General features: G+C 35.3%; 1 protein-coding gene across 3 annotated transcripts in view; it reads right to left on the bottom strand.

Annotated features, from left to right (window-relative positions):
- CPS1 (carbamoyl-phosphate synthase 1) overlaps positions 1-20,358 on the bottom strand; it is a 133,987-nt gene that overhangs the window by 110,011 nt on the left and 3,618 nt on the right. For all 3 annotated transcript variants that reach the window (XM_035726824.1, XM_027590514.2, XM_027590515.2), the window contains exon 2: positions 11,856-12,002. In XM_035726824.1, the coding sequence (XP_035582717.1) occupies positions 11,856-11,981 (126 nt within the window). In that variant the 5' untranslated portion in view covers positions 11,982-12,002. The remainder of the gene's footprint in view (positions 1-11,855; positions 12,003-20,358) is intronic.

Below are 20,358 nucleotides of genomic sequence, written 5' to 3'. Positions count from 1 at the left end.
CTATTTGCTTCTAGAATTAACTCCATACAACATTGGATTTTGTCCCCACCCAAGAGAAAATCTCCATCATCATTTATCATTGCCTCCCAATGGTTGCCCCTGTTTCTAAACTCTCCCTGCTTCTACCTATCTCATGCAGTGCAGTTAAAGACTATCTTTCTTAAACATTTATTGCATAACACTAATCTTCACATTCCCCCGTTAACATTCCAAGCCCCCTCATCTGGCCCATTCTCTATATAGAATCCCTTAGGCTCCCCACCCCTCTAGACTTTGTGCATAAATGTCTTCCTCTTTGCCTGTTTACATCCTGGTTATCCTTCTTAGTCCTGCTCATGATATGCCTTCCAAGATCCCCCGAGTCAGGATTAACCACTGATTTTCCTGTGCTCGCACTGCATGTGTGTGTGTACTCTTTGTGTGTTACCTTTTGTTTTAATTGCTTAAGTTACTCTTCTACCCTGCCAGATCATGAATTCTGAGACAGAAAATCCAATGCCTAATTTAATTTTCTATCCTTACAGAAACAGCCCACTGTTATTCACACAGTAAAGCAATCACTACGTACTCGGTGAATGCACAGAAATATGGGCGATCATGTGATGTTAGGATGTTGTTCACATGCTGCTATGGTTTTTCAAAAAATTCTCTGATGCCCACTGGCTACTGGGTTTTGTTTGCTTTTTTATTTTTACTTGAAAGCAAAGACAGATGTCCCACATAGGTATAGTTCATGCTAAAAGATGGAAGATGGAAGTAAAGAATAAGTTGGGACTGGTTGGCAACCCTTGCCTCATAAGCATCCTTAGATTTCTATACCAACTAGTTGTCATACAGCTAATGTCTTCAGAAGAGTCTAGAAGATGATCTCTAATCATTATCCTTTGGGTTTCCTAATGGGTTCCTTCCATTACTAATATTAATTATTATCTTAACATCAATATAAATCTAATCCTCCATCACTGGGGAAAAGGAATAATAAACTAGATGTGCATACATAGCCCAATTATTCTCCTTTCCTCCTTTACTTTTTTTTAAAAATTTATTTACTTATTTTAGAGAACAAGAGGGGTTGAGGGGGAGAGGGAGAGGGAGAGGAAGAGGGAGAGAACCTCCAACAGACTGTCCACTGAGCATGGAGCCCAACACAGTGCTCAATCTCAACACCCTGAGATCACGACCTGAGTCGAAACCAAGAGTTGGAGGCTTAACAGACTGAGCCACCCAGGTGCCCCTCTTCCTTTACTTGTCATCTAAAATACTTGCCAAATTTTACTCTATGTCACTGGCAAATTCATTTATTTTAATTCACTAACACAGTCTCATAATATTACACTTCTATACCAAATCCCCAAATAGTTTACAACTAATAATCTATTTTTATCTCCCTCTGAAAAAAAACTGAAGCTGCCATATTTTTACTGATATTGTTGCTGAGGTTTACATTTAATGCTGGTACATACTTGACACTCAATAAAGATTTTAACTAAATTTGAGAATAGTAACTAAAGATGACAAGTATACTTCAATTTTTCTCTACTTTGTGTCCATATGTTAATGTACTTCCCACTTTGTTTTGTTTCTATTTTAATTTTGGAATAATCGTTATGTTTGAAAAAAAATAAAGTATACCATGTCTTAAGCATGCCTTATAAAAGTAGATCAACCTGTCACGATCCTGTTTCTACCTTTTGGTATTGCTTTAATGAGACCCCGTTAAGGCATAAACCAGATGGCATATATAGTTATCTATGCTTATTAAAGTCTATATGCAGTTGCACAAATAAATTTTGTATATAGATTTGAATGATAAATTGTCTACTGTTCTGAGAAAGGTATTTTATTTCAAATAGAATTATGAAGTTATGTTGGAAAAATAGGATTTGGGAGAACACTGACCTCACTGAGGGCTGCACCCTGATCCCCTTCTTAAGTCCTCATTAATAATAATTAACATGATGTGTTAGGCACTGTTTCTAAAGCTATCAATGGATTTTCTCATCTAATCTTCACAAAAAACAAGGAGGTTGGTAATGTTAAGATCTCTATTTTACAGTAAAGCTAACTGAGGTTTGGAGAAGTCAAGATCATTCCACTAGTAAATGGAAAAGCAGTGGCTTCTGAACATAGTCAGTGTGACTTAGAATCCACAATGCTCTACCCCATCATAACCCTCTGCATGAAGCCAAGTAGAAAATTTCAGTTGAAACTGAGTCATGTATTGCCCCTTTTTCTTTTTCTAAGCTTACTTCTATTTCTTCTTTCCAATTTTTTTAAATGGGGATAAAAAGCAATTCAATTACAAACTCACTTGAATTTATTTATAAGAGCTTTCTTTCAAAACTGCCGTGGATAAACCGCCAGGTGCCCAGGTGAACCGAGAACCACCTATCTGTAAATCTATAAATTGTCAAGGTGGAATGTCAAGTCATTAATCATATCCTATAATCTTAGGAGAACCAGAAGGCTTTGAGAACTTTGTACACCAATTGCAGGCCCTCGAGTTCTGAAGCTCTCAAGACTGTTAGGACTATCCGTGCTGTAAGCATGGAGATGCACCTCTCAGTCCCCCTTCACGAAGGCCCTGCTGCCCTGCTGCAAGGGGTGAGGTCAGAGGACAGTCAGCAGCAATCAGTTCCTTCAGGGTCTACTGCAGGGTAGAGAGCTGCTTCGCCACAGGCCCTGCGGGGAGAGCCGCATGCCTGCACTGGTTACTGAGGTAGGCAGGGAGATGAAGGCCCAGGCCCAACACGGGAAACTCTAATGGGCAAGAGCTTTCTGTCAGGTTGACCTACGCTTTCTCAAACCTGCATCACAGTTTACTTCTACTCTGGCCGACTCTGTTCCCTCAAACTTTCCTCCACCAGAGTTAACCCTTAATAAATATCTGGCTCCCTAAACACCATTTCAGTATCTGCTTCTGGAGAACCTAACTTATGATAGACACTTAAGCCAAACAAGTCAATAAGAATTCAAAGGCTTTGGAGAGTCTGTTTATGGGGGTTCTAGCCCAGAAAACACTAGATGCATGTGGAACACTGAAGGACACCTGAATGGTTTACTTTCTTCATGTATCCCTAAAACGTAAGAATTAGCCCAGACTTCAGGTGAATTTGGCATAATGCCTAAAGGTCAGTCAAGGTCCTTAGGCCAAAGCTAATGGTACCTCCAAGCTGCTCAATGTCCAGGAGCAGACATTCACTTTTAGGGGCCACTAAGCACAAGTTCAGCATGCAACTGCCTAAAATAAAACTCATACACACACACACACACACACACACACACACACACACATTTCCCTATACCTTCTAAAGCTCCCTTGATTGACCTTGAACCATGTTTAAATTGTGTCTGCAAATAATAACATTATCTCCACCTCTTCACAATTGTATTTTTCTCCCATCCATGTAATTATATTTACAAAACATCCAACCAAGCCCCTGCACCTCATGCCCACCCTGCCAAATAAGGCCAGAGTTTGGAGCCAATGTGGATAGCAAGAAAAATGCATTAAAACTAGCTCATACTCAGAGTTTGGTTTCTTTTAGCCTGGAGCATACAGATATTGTGGATCTGGGAGCCGGTTAGATTATAAAATAAGGAGTCAAAAATTGTGCGTTCTTGTGACTTTATATGATTTTGCAGGATAAAGACTGAAATTAGTAGTCCCCATGTCCTAGTAATACTAAATATTACTTTTGTCCACAAATTTATAGGAGAAACATCATAAGATTGTAAATTTTCCCACACTTAATATTTAAATAGGCTAAAATGGATTTTTTCTGTGTATATTTAATTAGCCCATTTTTAATCTTTTATTTTACAATTGTACTTTTCTCTAAATTAAACTGAATTACATAAATTTCTACATCACCCCTATTCTTATATTACTTTTTAAATGGAAACTTTAGTAAACTGCACAATCTTTGGGTGCTGTACTTTCTAATATTTATAAAACCTGGTGATTCTTTCACAAAGCATAGGTAATTTCTGACAAAGATACATTTTTTGAGGGAGCTTGCATATAAGTAGAAGTTCCAACAAATTCTCTATTTGTTGGTTTGTCTGCCAAGGAAGTTGATATTGTTGTTTTACCATACCATAATTTTTTTTTTTTAATGATCTCAAAAATGTGACGCTGTAAGCAAATCTGACATTTTCCCTAAATATCTCACTCATCTCTTTAGGGCTTTTGATTTTTTCCTTAAAATTAAAATTCATTGTAAACCTACATTTATGGGTCTATTTTCATTTCCTAGTAAGATGACTGATTAGCTTTATGGGACCACAAATAAATGACCAAAATTTTATACCCTAATACTCTCAGTTTGAAATCAGGTTTAAAAGGATAGATGACTCAAAGCACTTTCCAGGATAAGAACAATGCAACAACTGTTAATAGGAGTCACACAGCTAATTTCTCCTTCAAAAAGCTTTGAAAATGTGTCCCTGGTGTTATGCTCAACTGATTTAGAGAGCTTAGGCTTAGGAAGTAACAGTCAAAAGTCAAGCATAATTTATAATTTAACCTATAAAAGTTTTAAAAGAGCCCAATATTCATTACTGTCTTTAGGCTTTTCCTTTGCACTCAGTATTATGTTATTAAAAGTCATCCACTCGTTCCTTAATCATCCCACATCCCAGCATCATTCTGGGCTAACTTTGAAGATATGGGTCCTTCACTCTGAAGCAGTTTTCTTTGGATCCATTAGTTTGAGACAGTGGAAACAAGTCAAAATGAGACTTTTCTTGCAGTTTAAAATTGCTAGCAATAAACACCATCACATTAGATTTCTGCATATGTGAAGCTTACAGGACTATAAGAGAAAGAAACAAATTGAAAATTGAAAAACAGCATGTTTTGTTACAATACATGACAATATTTTGGTTGAAGTGGAAGAAATATGTCAACTATTAATAGCACTGCCCTAAAATATCCTATTTATAGAATGGCTAATTAAAGCAAGAATCCTTACTAATTCTTTGATTTAAACAATCTGTTTTCCAAATGCAACAAAAAAAGGAGGAAAATAAGAAAGAAAAATAAATATGATTTATTTTATGTGGGGATAAAGTGCAGTATACAAATGGGCTCTTGAGTAAGCAATAACATTACAGCAGGAGAAGTGATTTAGAGCATTCTGAAGCCAGGTTAAACAACAACGATGGCTCCAAGTATATAAGCACAGTAAACAAAATGCCAAATTAAAAAAATTCCATGTGGTGTTTGGGCCTAATTAAAATTCTAACCAGATTTGCTATGGTTATATTTCATTTGTTGTACAAAAACAGACATCCAGGGTGTCTGGGTGGCTCAGTTGGTTAAGCGACTGCCTTCAGCTCAGGTCATGATCCTGGAGTCCCTCATCAGGCTCCCTGCTCGGCAGGGAGCCTGCTTCTCCCTCTGACCTTCCCTCCTCTCATGTGCTCTCTCTCTCATTCTCTCTCTCTCAAATAAATAAATAAAATCTTTAAAAAAAAAAAAAACAGACATCCATGTGTCCTTGTGTTAACTCCAGCACTTAACACATCCGTGAAATGGGAATAACTGCATTGTTTCTTCCCCTAAGTGTGAGTATTTACCAGCAAAATGTTCTGGATATAAAGTCTTGAGCTAATTTAGCAATAAATTCCATAAAAGACTTGAATATAAAACATTATAGTTGCAATAATCCCCTTAAGCTAGTAGTAGAAATGAAAATTATTTACTCTGGGAATCTGACTGTATTGCTGTTAAATCATTTGCTTATGTAAATTATTCGTATATCAGAAAAGTAGAAGTCCCATGTGTTTATTTCCATTTTCACCAAGGCCTAAAGCCATATAACATATTTGATTTCTGGCTTACCTGATGGTTCTTAGCTATTAGTTTACATCAATACTCATCCTCTCAAGAAATAAAATAAATCTGAACCAAGATTTAGAAAGGAAGAAGCTTAAAGCCAGAATTTATTTCAGTTATTACTACATAGATAATATGGTAAAAGTTAAAATCTTAAAGTATTCTTTATTGGTAAATTAAACCTTATTTTTCATTCTTGGAGTAGTACTATCAAAATATGGATACTTAATATTCAGAATTAAGGCACAATTTTTAAGTGTGGAATATTTAATGAGACTTCTCTGCAGTTATAATGTCTAACACTTCAACAGTTAAAAGTACTGTAAAAGCAGTAATCAATTAAGCCTTATGACATCCTAAGTTAATAGCCTTACAGCATCCTACATTAATATTAAGTTATCTGCCTTTGTTTAAACATAGGCCATTGTTGGGGGGAAAAAATAACAAGGTTAATTTACTTGAATACTTCTCTGTTCTGGACATTTGTAAACAAATGAGTCAGATTCATAAGTAATTTTTATTCTAGTTGTTTCTCATTATAAATAAAATATAGCATTTAGAAAAATTCCCTTATAAAATATGTTCATAAAGTACAAGTTTATCAACAAATACCGTAATGAGCAACTCCTATGTGGTAAAATTGTTCTGAATCTGGGAGGGACCTCCAATACTGTAAGCTAATTTTTATTTTATGGTAATAAATTAATATGGTTTTATTTAGTTCTACATCATAGATGAAACTTATTCAGTAGAATTCTTAGTGGTACATTGACTCATCTGTTAGAACTTCATGTTAAGCCAGGGAGCTCCCTGTGAAATATAAAAGATTGATATATGACATTTAGTAAGTTGACAAAAAAAAGAAAAAAGAGTAAAAGAGTCTTGAAAATATTTTCATAAGTTGAATTCATTTAGACCAGATGAAGAAAATCAAGTGGAAACTAGAGGTACTAGGACTAAGGAGTCCAAAACAAAGTCTTATGCTGGCTCATGTAACTTCTTTCCAGTCTTCAATCACTAAAAATACCCTAGAAAATGCTAGTCCCATCAAGGACATTCAGTCTTGCATAGCAAACTGTGGAAGACTTGAAGTGGGCTCTGGCATGACCATTGCTTAAGAGATACTGAAAACTCTCTACTATACCCCAGCCTTTGGTACGAGTCAGAAATGTGAAAAAGGTTTAATGAAGATGTGAGAGCAAAAGAATGTTCTCTATTTCCACAGGAGTAGAACCTAAATTCACTTCTACATGATCAGTAATTCTGCTAAGCCTGGTCAGGTGGAAACTCAAATCTCCATCAGCTGGAGAAGGAAACAGGAGTCCAGGACACATGCCATTTCTACAGGCACTTCCCTTAAGATTTCTTAGCTTCCTAGAGAGGGTGGGGACTCAGATAAAGGGAGTGAAGTGCCTTTCGGGCAACATGGAAGGAGGTACACCATGGCCCTGCTAGTGAGGGTCTCCTTCAATGGTGTATTGTTAGTATCTCACTTGCCCTACCCTCATCTAGGACCTGTTTGACTCTCGCTTTTCAACAGTTTTATGGCAAGAAGCTCAAAATTACAAGGCACTCTTGATGACCAACAAATGAGTCTGTACTTTAGAAAGGCAGGGGTGGGGGGAGCAATATAAAAAGTGGAGTACATAAACAAAAATGTTCAAAAGGCAGGTTACCTCCTAATTAAAGAAATATCATTCACCCAAAATATACAAAGATGCTAATCATCCAGACTAATTATTCAACCATTCATTTGGGATTGAAACATAATCTATTTTTTCAAAAATGTGCATCATCTTGGATGAAATCCGGCCCTAAAAACATACCTATATGTAGTAAAGGTCTAATACAATAGTTATTCTTGAAAGTGTATGATAACCCTATCCCTACCCCCACCTCTAAATATACAAAGAGGCTCCGATATAATAATGAACTCTATTTCCTGTGAATGTCTTTAAAGCTACTACAATATAACTAAAGGATTCTAATTGTAGGAGTTTTTGTAGTTGCCAATTTCTAATCAAATGACAATAGCGTCTCAAGATTGAGCTAAATAGGTAGTTTTATGTTGGAAATAGAATATAAAAATCTTACAAAATGAAAACCTTTCAAAGGGAATAATGACTCCTAGGGCTCAATTGTATCTGAAGTACCAGAGAGAAGGATACTTGGACTGTTAGTTTCCTGGCTTAATTGTAACACAAGTCACCATTTTGAAAACCAAGTGGATTAATGTTAGAAGCAATACCTATTGAACCCTTTTCTATTCATAAGCAACTTAACCTTTTCAATTTAATACCTTTGATTTCCAAATTCATTTGCAAGTAAAAATAAAACTATTTAGTCTTGGTGACTTTCCAAGACCTGTGAATTCAGAATTCTTAAATTTATGTTTCTTGAAATCAGAGACTATCCACTTACTACCCATTTATTTCCACTTATGATTCTTCCTGTATACTCCCAGGATAGAAGCTTTAAAAAAGGATATTAAGATGTACATCCTGACTTTTGGAACTGAATTCAAAATAGTAAAGATCCTTTGCTTCATAGTTCTTGAGTCTAATTTACTATAAGCAACATCTTCCTAGAGATATGTTTAAGATTAAGGCAAAGGTGAAAAAAAGTCATTATATATATTTGAGAATTTTCATCAGACATTTTGTCATTGTAATAATTTGTAGTCCAGGAAAAACATGAAGAAACTCTGATCGGTCTACTAAGTCCTTCTACTAAAATATATAGGACAGAATTTGTTTTTAAGTAGCCAGGGTTTGGAGTGCCTGGGTGGCTCAGTCGGTTAAATGTCCAACTCTTGGTTTCTGTTCAGGTTATGATTTCGCGGTCATGAGACGGAGCACCATGTTGGGCTCCGTGCTGAGTGTGGAGCCTGCTTCAGATTCTCCCTCTCCCTCCCCCTCTGCTCCTACCCCTGCTTGCTTGCACTCTCTCTCTCTCTCTCTCTCTCTCTCTTTCTCTCCTAAAATAAATAAATAAAACCTTAAGTATCCAGGGTTTGCTTTCACAGTATTTTATAGATTTTTTTCTAAAGATTTTATTTATTTATTTGAGAGACAGCATGAATGGGGGAGGGACAGAATGATAGGGAAAAGGAAAAGCAGATTCCCTGCTGAGCTGGGAGCCAGACACAGGCTGGAGATGGGGCTCGATCCCAGGACCCTGAGATCATAACCTGAGCCAAAGTCAGACGCCTATATTTCAGGCATCTGAACAGTATTTTATAGATTTTTAAGCACTGATTATATGTGATAGTCACATAATCCTTTGAGACTAAGTCAAGAATTGTTTCTACACTACAGATGACAAAATTGAGGCTCAAAGAGGACATGTGACTTGACCAAGTTCAGAGCATTAATAAGTGCACAAGAGGGGTTAGATTCCAAATCTTTTTATTCCCCATCCAGTGTGTTTTCCACTACACAGCTACAACAGGCGGAAAGTGATATTGAGTACTGAACATTTTCTATGCTAATAGAAAAAGATTGAGGTCTCTAAAACTTCCATATCATATGGCTGTTGATCATGTATATCCTTGATATCTAATTCCTTCAGATGTAGAGTACCTTGAAATTCTTTCCTCTTCCTTAAAGGGGAATACAACTGTGTCTATTGGCAAGGTATACTTTGTAAATATTGGCCACAGATAAATACACAAGAAAGGGCCACATAAAAGTACAAGTGTGTCACTGCTGTCATCAAGCCCACTCTGTCACCAATGGGACAAGAAAAGTGACCTCCCAAGCCATTGAGAAAGCAACTAATTTATAGGGCAATGCTTATAGATCTGCCCACAGGGTATCTTCTGCAACCTATTTACTAGCTATCTTCAGTGCCACTAATCTTCAGTGACTACTCTCACTGCCCTTCACTGACCATTACATAACCACATCCTAAGGCTTTTTAGGTGATGTCCGTCTAAAAAGAAGAAATTTGCATATAACTTTTTAAGAGAGTTGCATTTTAAAAGCGAAGGCAGGAAGAAAAGTAGGTAGAGGACTGTTCCAAAATAAGTGAATAAAACACAAGCCCCCTTGGACTGCTGTACAGAATTTTAATTCACTATTGTGAAGTTCAAGAACTTCTATTTTTCATGCCTGGCTTTCCTCCAGAACTCTGGCCAGTAATGATTGAGTGTGAGTAATGACTTTTACATCATGAAATGATGGCTTATTCCTCCTACAAATTTGTCATTCTTGTCTATGAACTTTGGCAGACCTTTAAAACATATATACCACCCTGAGCTAGAAGAACTACTTTCACTGTAGTCTATCCATACAATTAAATCATTTTGTTGTGGTTGTGATTGGGGTCATATAGAGCACTTACTATGATCATGGAGAACTGGCTTCTAATCTCAGTCATATCTATGCCATTTTAAGTAGTCACTCAATTTCTCCATTTCTGGTGTCTGATGGAGGTACACCTATCCCTGCCTACCTATTTTTGTAAGAAGAAAAAGATATTCCAAGGGACACGGACTTTGCAGTCTTAGAAGACACATTTAACCGTAAATGGTATTACTTTCACTACTATCTATTCCCTCTGGAGTGATATATGAGTACCCTTGAGATATTACTAACACTGAACTAAAACCAGTATTCACTCTCAGAGTTTGTATCTAGTCGCTGCATCTTTGATGATGGTTTAGAACATCTCCTTTCTGGCTCTCTTGTTGCAATTAAACTGAATCCAAGAAAATGGTTGTTCCTAGGTTTCTTAATTTAAAATGGTAGTTTCTGATACTTTCTCCTGAGATCTTGTGTTATTTCTCTCTCCTTCTCTCTCTCTCTCTCTCTCTCTCTCTTTCCCTCTCCTCACTCCTCACCTCTGTCTCTTTCTGTCTCCCTCTCTCTTCCTTTCCTTTTACTCTTATTCTTTCCCCACCCTGTCACTGGAGTCCACAAAGATCAACAGCACTGCTTAGCCCTACAGATGTCACTTGGGGCTAAATATCATACTGAATCCTGACTTGAGCAATCTAAGCAACAGAAGCTGTGGAAGCATTTGGAGGATTTTTAGTCAACCCAGTGAGCACACAAAGTATTAGCAGAACACTCAAAACTATTAGGACATATTTTTACACCAACAGATAGAGGTTGTTTTTTTTTTTTTTTTTCTACTTCACTTTTTATAGCTCTTACTACTAAAGAAGCAATCTATTTAAAGCTACTGTGATTATTTAAACTTTATATTCACTAAAAATGTTTTTCATTGGCAAAGTTTCCATGGAGTAATTTCAGACTTCTCTGGTAATAAATGCCTTCATAAAGTTATAGGAAGCAACAGAAGCTCCTACTGGAATTTCATAATCCAGTGGTGGGGAAGAACACTTCATGTTCTCTTCCCAGACCTGTTTTTCAGTTATAGATACATTCAGAAGGACAGAATTATCAGAAGCTAATTGCCTCAATGTCTTAATCTGCAAAATAAAAATAATAAATATGGACTCCCAAGGGAAGGGCTAAGAGGGAAAAGAAAAAAAGTAAAGATAAGGTCTATATCATGGTTAGCAAATATCAGAGTTATGTAGATATTTTCCTTCCAAATTTTTTTCCTAAAAAATAACATTTCAAAAGAGAAAACATTACAGTGAGCCAGGAAAGCATAGCTTAACACATTACCTTCTGTGCTGTGGTTCATGAACATGGAAGCAACTTTGTGTTTGAACCCTAACTGTGTGCAGTAGTGACCGGGCATGGACAGAGCCCTGATAGCCTTTAAAAGTAATTTTTCCTAAACAGAACACTTACATTTTACATGTTCATAGAAATTGTGACCCTTCTTGACATTGGGTGAAAATTGCCATAATTTTACTCAGAACAGTTGAAAATGAACATTTATGAAACCCAGTAGACTCAATATTAAGGCCAGTATTAATAAATTAGCACTCAGAACTACATGCAAATCTGTATTTGCTTCCTAAGTGACACCTTTGCTTCATGCTAAACTACACCCCATATGATTTTATCAGAAACAATAAATATGGGAATGTTACCTTGACAGAAAGGAGCCTGGTGCCAGGTCTTGAAAATTTCCATTGATGGTGTGCAATCACGTTGGTAAAGCCAAAACCAGTCCTCAGGGTCTTCACCACTTTGCAAGCTGTCAAAATCCTCGTCATTTTGAAGATGTTGATTTGTGACTAAAATTAAATAAAATTATATATATTTATGAGAATTTTAAGATTTTTTAAATTAATGTGAAAGAAAGATGGGGGTGTGCAGTCCAGTGTTTAAGGCTGACTGCACAGCAATCTTTGAATTTCCATTCATTCTGTCATTAAATGTCTTCAGCCACAGCTCCTCCTTCTCTTAACCCCTCCTCCTGAGGTAATGTCCAAAGATGTTCCATGGACATGTAATACAAATTGCAACACATCAAACACTACCTTCTCCTGCTGAGATAATGCTAGCGTTGTAGAAAACCAGTCATCCATCAAAGGAACTGCTTATGCAGCTGAATAGAATGACCTAGACACAGCGGATAACCTTAGGAATCTCACCCTAAAGAGTAGTAACTTTCTAATAATGCCAAAGATCAAAGGCTTTTACTTATCTTAGAGGTGATGTCTAATTGGCCTCAAAAGAGGTTTTGGATTCCCAAAGAAACCTGAAGAATTGCCATTTTCTGCTTAGAAAAAGATGATGCAAACCATATATCATAAAAATTACATCAGAATGAACTTTTCTCCATAAATAAAGATTGTTCTTTTTTGAGTTAATAAAGTGGTATATTACATCCTTACTATTGCATTGTTCTGTATTCCAAATCTGAAAGCAATCAGTAATACTAAGTAAAATACAACTGGAGCAAAGTAGCCTGTTTATATCTCTCTTAAGAGTTATAAGATTCAGAAGTGTATGAACAAGAGCAAGCATTGATTTTCATGTAAGTATTATTCCTAAGTCAAGATTTTTTGTTTTTAAAATGTTACATTTATAGAGTTTTTGAGCATTCGTGCTTCAACTAAGTCGAAATGAATTCATGTAGCCCTTCAATCCCATGTTTAATCAGGTAGGCAGAGGGTCTCAGTGGCTTGTGGAAGCGCTCATGTCAGTCATGTGTCTGTGTAAATCAGGAAGCACTGTAGCATCATCTTTTGGTATCCCTGCAAAGGAGGCCAAGAAATGAAACCTCCCTACCAGGGCTTCCCATAATGGAAAAGATGGCATAGAATGGCATAGAGATTGTAAACTTCATATGCATGAGTGCCAGAACTGAGGGAGTGAGATGACTTTGTTTATTTTTTAAAAAGGAACAAAGTTTAAGTTCAGTCTTCTGTCTTCCTTAATGCATTTTGTATAAACATTCTCTGAAGCCAAAGTACTTCATGGTCCCTGGTGATAGAAAACTGAAAAAATAGTCTCAATCTAGTGTATATTAAGTAATTAATAAAATAAGTAATGTTATGGTAGTGTGTCCAAATGCAATGAGAAAGTAAAGAGAAAGAGGAAAGAAAGAAAAAGAAAGAAAGAAAGAAAGAAAGAAAGAAAGAAAGAAAGAAAGAAAGAAAGAAAGAAAGAAAGAAAGAAAGAAAGAGAAATAAATAAGAAAGAAAGAAAGAAGAAAGAAAGAAAGAAAGAAAGAAAGAAAGAAAGAAAGAAAGAAAGAAAGAAAGAAAGAAGAAAGAAAGGTCTCCTTGCTCATGTCCAGTAAAATTAAAGTATGGGATTATGTTTTCCTGAACTATGTTATCCTAAAGGATGCATAAGTGTTCACCAAGTAAATGAAAGGGGAAAAAAACAGAAGGAATGGCATGAGCAACAGCACTCACATGAAAATCACATGGTATATGGGGAAAAAAAAAAAAGAAGAAGCTGCAACAGTCTGATAAAGCCTGGCTGCAGGTATAGGGTGGGGAAGTGAACAGGAAACAAAACCTGGAAGACTTTGTGTGCCTTAATATGGTTGGCCTTAATTCATAAATACTGTTCATGGTAGTCATGGAAGTGTTTTTGAAAAGAGATGGAATTTCTGTGAAAGAAAGAATGAATTGGAAAAAATTAATTGGAGGACATTGAAACTGGTAGAAGAAAAACTCCCAACTCAGAATACAAAGATTTAAAAACAGTACTTACTACTTACTGGCTTAGTCTAATTCCATTTTAGGCCTTGGTCTCACCCCTTGTGTTTGTGTCTCTCTCTGTCTCTCTCTGTCTGTCTGTCTCTGTCTATATATATATATATATATATATATATATATATATATATATATATATATATATATATCTTGGCAGTGAGGCTTATCTTTCCCTACTTAGAACAATGACATATATTTATACTTACTTTGGAAAATTTTTTAAATGCAAAATAAATTTAAATCAGTCATAGTCCCATTACCCAGAGGTACTCATGCAGTAGACATCGTAGTATATTTTCTCCCTTCTTTCCCTGCACTTTGAATATGACCGTTGGGGTACTGAAGACTTCAGAGTTTGAACAAGGAAAAGACAGTAGTAAGTACCTTCATAAACATTTATAACAGTTAGCCAAAACCATGATGAACTAAACATGGTTTTTCAGAGAGATGTCTACAACGGTAGGATATAATTCCATGACTCTAGAGTCTAAAAAAAAATGTAGGTCTGAGAGTTGTAATGGGCTTTCATTTGGGTCAGTAAAAGGCCCTGGATGTAGGCTCTAGTCTCTGTTTCCAGTCATCAAAATGAAAGAAGAAAGGCAGAAGATTTAGATTTTTTTTTTTAAGTATTCTGAATTAGAGACTTAGAAAACTCACCCAACATGATTCTACAATCATCTTGGGAATTGGAAAGACCAATAAATAAAATGATGAGTAGTTTCAGATTTGAGTGTTAAAGATCGACTGAAATCTACAACCAAACTGGAAAAAAAAAAAGATTGTTCGTGAGGGAGTTTATAGATCAAAAGGGTGAGATGATAAGAGCTGATTGGTGGCAAACATTAAAGCTGGAGATGAAAAGTTTAATGGAAATATTATACTTTTATGAAAGACATTTATCAAAGCATTTTAAAAGAAAGTATTTTTCAGGTTGGAATGATTTTTTTTTTTCCCCCTCTGATAGCATTTACATGGTCCTCCCCTCATGTAAGCTGTCTGCGCACAACTAAGCAGGGTGACAGGCATGCATGCATGTACACACAGGGGCCTGGGGAAATCTGTGCATTTGAAATGTGTTCTGTATGAGCCAGGATACAAATCCTCTAATCTTTTAAGTCACTCACCCAAAAAGAAAAATATTGCATATAAATTCAGCCCTTCTTTTCTATTGATACATTTATCATAGTTATCACCGTTTATAGCACTGGGCTACTTGCCCCTGCACAATGTCATATAGAAAATTAAAAGTTATTAAAACCAAACATTCTTGATTTTGTTGCATTTTGGTTCTTGAACATTTTTATCTAATGCTGAGAAAGTATTTTATTTCTTCCATAAATTGGAAAATACCTTGTGTGATATAAAGAAAAAAACGAGGGAAAGGAAGAGAGAGAGACAAAAGTATCCTTAACTAGTATAATTATTTATCATTTCTTAAGAGGAATGGAAGTATTAGCCTTCCAAAACCCTAAGAGCACTTAATTTGATAAATTTGTCATTGTGATATCTGGTATTAAAAATGGTACTATATCAGGTACTAAGTGATATTTATTTTCATTTAATATTTAAAATTTTTTTAAATATGGAAAAAATAGTCCACTGCCCAAACATAAAGTCTGTTAATATTTTAGTGTACCTTCTTCTTATTCCTATGTAAGGGTCATAGTTTTGAAACTGTGATCAACTTGCATTATGCTTTTGTGAGGTAATATTGTATCAAGAGTACATTCTATGTTATTACATGTTCTTTTAAAACCTTAATTGAAAGAGCTGTAAAATACTTGACTTTCATTGCTTCTATTGTTGCTACAGTGCATATCAATATTGCTATTTTTTGTCACTATTGCCAAATTTCTCTCCAAAGAGAGTATACTTATCTGTTACCAATTGCAATATATGAGTGTCCCTCTCAATACACCCTGCCAACATTAGGCATTATCTTTTATTTGTTTATCTAAGCACAAAAAATGGTATTTTGTTTTCATTTAACTTTGAAATTACTAGTGAGGTCGAAAAGTTCCATGTGCTTTTTATAAGTACTATTTCTTCTTTTTTACATCTTTTTGTTCCTATCATTAAATTCATTCATGTTAAAGATCAAGAATATTTCTTAAAAGGAAACATCAAGTAACACTGATTGACAGCCTATATTAGTATTTGTACTAATTTCAATGTCTTCTTCAGTTGGATGATCCACTGACATAAACAAGAGGAGATCTGTTACCAACTGGAAAAAATGAGACCAGCTCATCCTAGAGAGCAAAGCCTGCAAGAGTTGAAACAGAGAAAATAATGGTGTTAGTAATTCCTTCTTAAAAAGTACAGGAACTGCCAATTGCCCTCTTGAATTGTGTCTTGCTAGGTAATGAATCAAAGGCAATGCTAAGAAAGTGATACATCTATCAAAAAGTCTTTAATAGAACAAGCACGCAAGAGGTGCTTCTGGAAAAGTGAATGAGTAAACGAAGGGATTCCTGTATACTGAGTTCCTGCCTGATCAGTTATGCTTATTTAAGCAGAAACAAAATTATGTCAATGAATATAAGAGGAAAGAAAGATGTTCAGGAATAGGAAAAAAGAACTCTCAATCAAGAATTCTACAAAAGGTTATTTTGAAGAGATAAATTTTAAGCAAGGGGCAAGGTATGTGTGGAGAGCAAACAAATTCGGAGTAAAAGATGAAGTAACACCTCCAAAAGAGAAAACTCTATTTTGTGTTTGAGTAGGGATGCCAGAAAGTAGAATGTAAAAGTAGAACTGATTATTATGTTTCAATTCTGATTTTTATTAGCCTAATATAGCAAGGAACACCATCACAAGTAAGGATATGGACAAAAAAGACTACTCTTTCAAGGAAAGTGATGTGGATTTGTACCTGCAAAAAGGCATATACTTTCTCCCATCACAGAAACCAGAACAAACTAGTAGATAAAATAAAGTTTGGCAGGGAGAAGATTTATCAATAATAACAATAGACAGATATTAGGTTATTAGATGATGGAGTTTTTCAAAATCAGATGTCTTTGGAAATCCAATCAAGTGAGACACATTCACTAAGATCCAGTTGGCATTTAGAGGGATAGAGAGTGAGGGACCAGTTTTCATGAATGTGTTTATCAATCTAACATTGCTAACATAAAGGCTGAAGTGATACAAAGGAAAGTGCAAAATAAAGCTGGAAAAGAGGCTTTGTAAAAATGGTTTCACACGTAAAATCCAAGCACATGTGATTTATATCCTAGGATAATAAAAAAGCTATCATAAATGAGACCCCACTTGAAGATACTTTAAAGAAAACAGGTTAGTCCACACAAATAGCATGTATTTATAAAGAATAAATCTTGTCATACTAATTCCTACCTTTAAGAAAAGAGACATAACTACTAGACTAACTATAAATGTTAGATGCAATCTACCTTATTGCAAGAGCACTGAGTACATATTCTATACAAGCATTAGGTGCATACACATCTGCTGGAGAACATGTATAAATGTAAGAGGACACAGTGAATTAGCGAGTGAGTAAACCAAGCTTTTTATGTATTTGTGGGATGAGAACAGAGTGAATAATGCCTTAGGTAGTTGATTCAGAATTCGCAGTGACCTCTGCAAATCAAAGACATACTCAAACACAAACAGAGTAAAGTGCAAGCAAAGTGAGGTCAAGTGTTAAGTCAGTTCAAAAAGAGGGAGAAGAGCAAACTGCAAATACAAGCTATGGAGAACTGATTATATATTGTATATTATATGGAAATAGGCCAAAAAGCATATGTAGCAGTCATAAAGCATAGCAGGCTGCCCAAAGTTAATTATAGTAAGCTGTTATTATAAAAGCCACACATGGCAGTGAGATTTAAGAAAAAAAAAAAAACCTCAAAGTTCACTAGAAAGTTAAATATTAAATAACTTAAAATACTAAAAATGGAATTTTGACAAGAAGATGACTATTAAATTTAAAATCATGTCATGCAGGATTCCTAACTGAAATTTTCCAATCTTCTTGAAAGTCTCCCCCCGCCAAAAAAGAAGCAATTAGTGGTTAATAAATAAGAACAATTCTACAATAGAAGTTAAAACATTGGAATTTATACCTACAATATATTAGCATATACCTGTATCTATATAGAGAGATATACACACGACTTGCTATTATGTCAGTAAGTGCAAATAGGTATTTAAATAAATCCATTTTAATGGCTCCAATGATGATAAATATGATCCTGCCTGAAAGTTGAGGTATTTGCCATTTGTGGATCACCTACTAAGTGCTGAGCTAAGTACTTGGTATACATTATTTGCTAATCTTTAAAGCAATCTCTGTACTGAACATAGCGAACACTGTCTCTATATAACAAAGTTGGTGAGTGAGTCCCACAGAGTTAAGTAGCTTGCCCAAGATCACACAGGTAACAAGCTGCAAAGCCAAGATCCAAACTCAGCTCTTAGCCAACGTCCATCCTCTTTCCAGCATGTCAATTATACCTGGGAAAAACAGAGGCAACAACATGAAATGACTTAGAAAGGGCAGGCAAATTAAGATCTAATTTCACAGGAAGACTACATGATTGTAGAGGTAGCAATGCTCAAAAATACTATGACATTACTGGGAAATTAGTAAAATATAACTTCAATAAAAATCAAATAATGAGAAGAAAGTATCCATAACATTTCTGATTTATTTTTATGTTTAAAATTAAAATAATATAAGAAATAAAGAAGGTACATAGAAGTAAAACTACACATTTTTTCCAGTAATCTATCTGAGAGAACCAATTGGCCAGGGAGCCATACCTCTTACTGGCTAACTGATTCAGCTAGACTTACCTAAAATAGCAAAAGATATTTTATATTTTTCTACCTCACATCCTATTGCTTGAAGTTCCTTATTCCAAAACCTGGATAATTTAATGCCATTGAATTTTCACGATTGCTTATAAAGTCTAGAATTGCTCAAAGAATAACTAATTCAGGAAGTATTTACTGAATACTTTCCATGCATCAGACACTGTATATCAGGAAACAGTATTCTTGTCTGCTGAAAGATGCTTTATGGGAAATTAAAAAACTTTTTAAATGTGTTGTCTAAGTTCTCTTCAGACAAACAGAATATAAAAAAGTATGTGGATCTATGGTTTTATATAGCTAAAAGGATCTTTAAAATCATCTTTTCAATTCCTTTGTTTTATAGATATAAGAAATAAATATTTAAATGAGCCAAAGTCATCCCATTATTTTGAGTTATTTAATATTAGAACTAAAGCCTTTAGTAGAAATTACTGTAGGAACGTAAGTTCCGAACAATTACTACATTTAGGTAGAAATAATTTTGCAAATGATGGCACAATTTGTGAAACAAACTAAATAAATTATATCAGTCAAACTCAACACTTAATGTTGGCCTAAACATTTTCTTAAAATCGGCCTAAACATGGCTACAGCATAAATTTCATAAAATAAAATGACCAAATCATTAGGCAACTGTCATTCTAAAAAGTGAAATATTTCTAAGCTAAAACACTTAATTCATCATCAGTCTTTTTTGCACAATAATTATCATTGCATCAAAATCATCTTCTAATGTGCTGAACAGAACAAACAGCTCTGACGAGCTTGTTTTCTTAACGTTTGTTGAGGGTAAACACAAATGATTTTGCAAGGCTCTAAAGAGCAACACCAGCCATGAGGAGGGGTTATCTATGGTAATCCAGGCCATGTGCTAGGAGAGTATTGGACCCTCTTTAAATTACACATTTTTGAGGATCACAAAGAAGCAAGTTATGCAACATGTCTTGAAGTTACCGACTCCATGAAGTAAGAGGACAGCAGATTACATTGAAATGACGTAGAAGACTTTTTTCTTTTTGACTAAAAACAGGTCACCCACGTACATTCGTACTCCACCCCCTTTTATAGTACGTTTGTTATAGTAAATCTGATTTCTTCCCTGGTCTCCTATTTTCAGGAGAACTTGGTCCAGGAAGATGTATTCTGCCCTCCTAAACTGCTGTCATAAACAATAAAGTTCCATCTTCCTGAATATTATTGCAAATTCTCATTAATGGACCATACAGCTATTTCTTCCTCCAGATTAGATTTTTGAGTTGAGTCATGGAAAGACAGGGTGCCTTTTTTTATTTTATCAAGGTTAAATTTTTTTGCTGAAAAGTAATGCACTAGAGGAGAAAAAAGAAAAACAAGAAGGAGATGGAAAATGGGAGGAAGAAGAGAAGGAAAAGAAAAGAAGCCAACATCCTGATCCTTGAATTCTGCAAACAGTCAAAAGTGCTTACTTGGATTTCAATTCCTGGCACTCCCTTTGGGTGTTGAAGAATTAAATGTTTTATTCTGGTATTGTTTATTTGATGTCATTTATTTTTAACTTATACTTGACCTCATCAAGATCATCCTCAGCTGATAG

Source organism: Zalophus californianus, chromosome 3 (assembly GCF_009762305.2).
Source record: "Zalophus californianus isolate mZalCal1 chromosome 3, mZalCal1.pri.v2, whole genome shotgun sequence".
Lineage (NCBI taxonomy): Eukaryota > Metazoa > Chordata > Mammalia > Carnivora > Otariidae > Zalophus > Zalophus californianus.
Note: the sequence above shows the minus strand (reverse complement) of the source record. Positions and strands in the feature narration are given on the sequence as shown.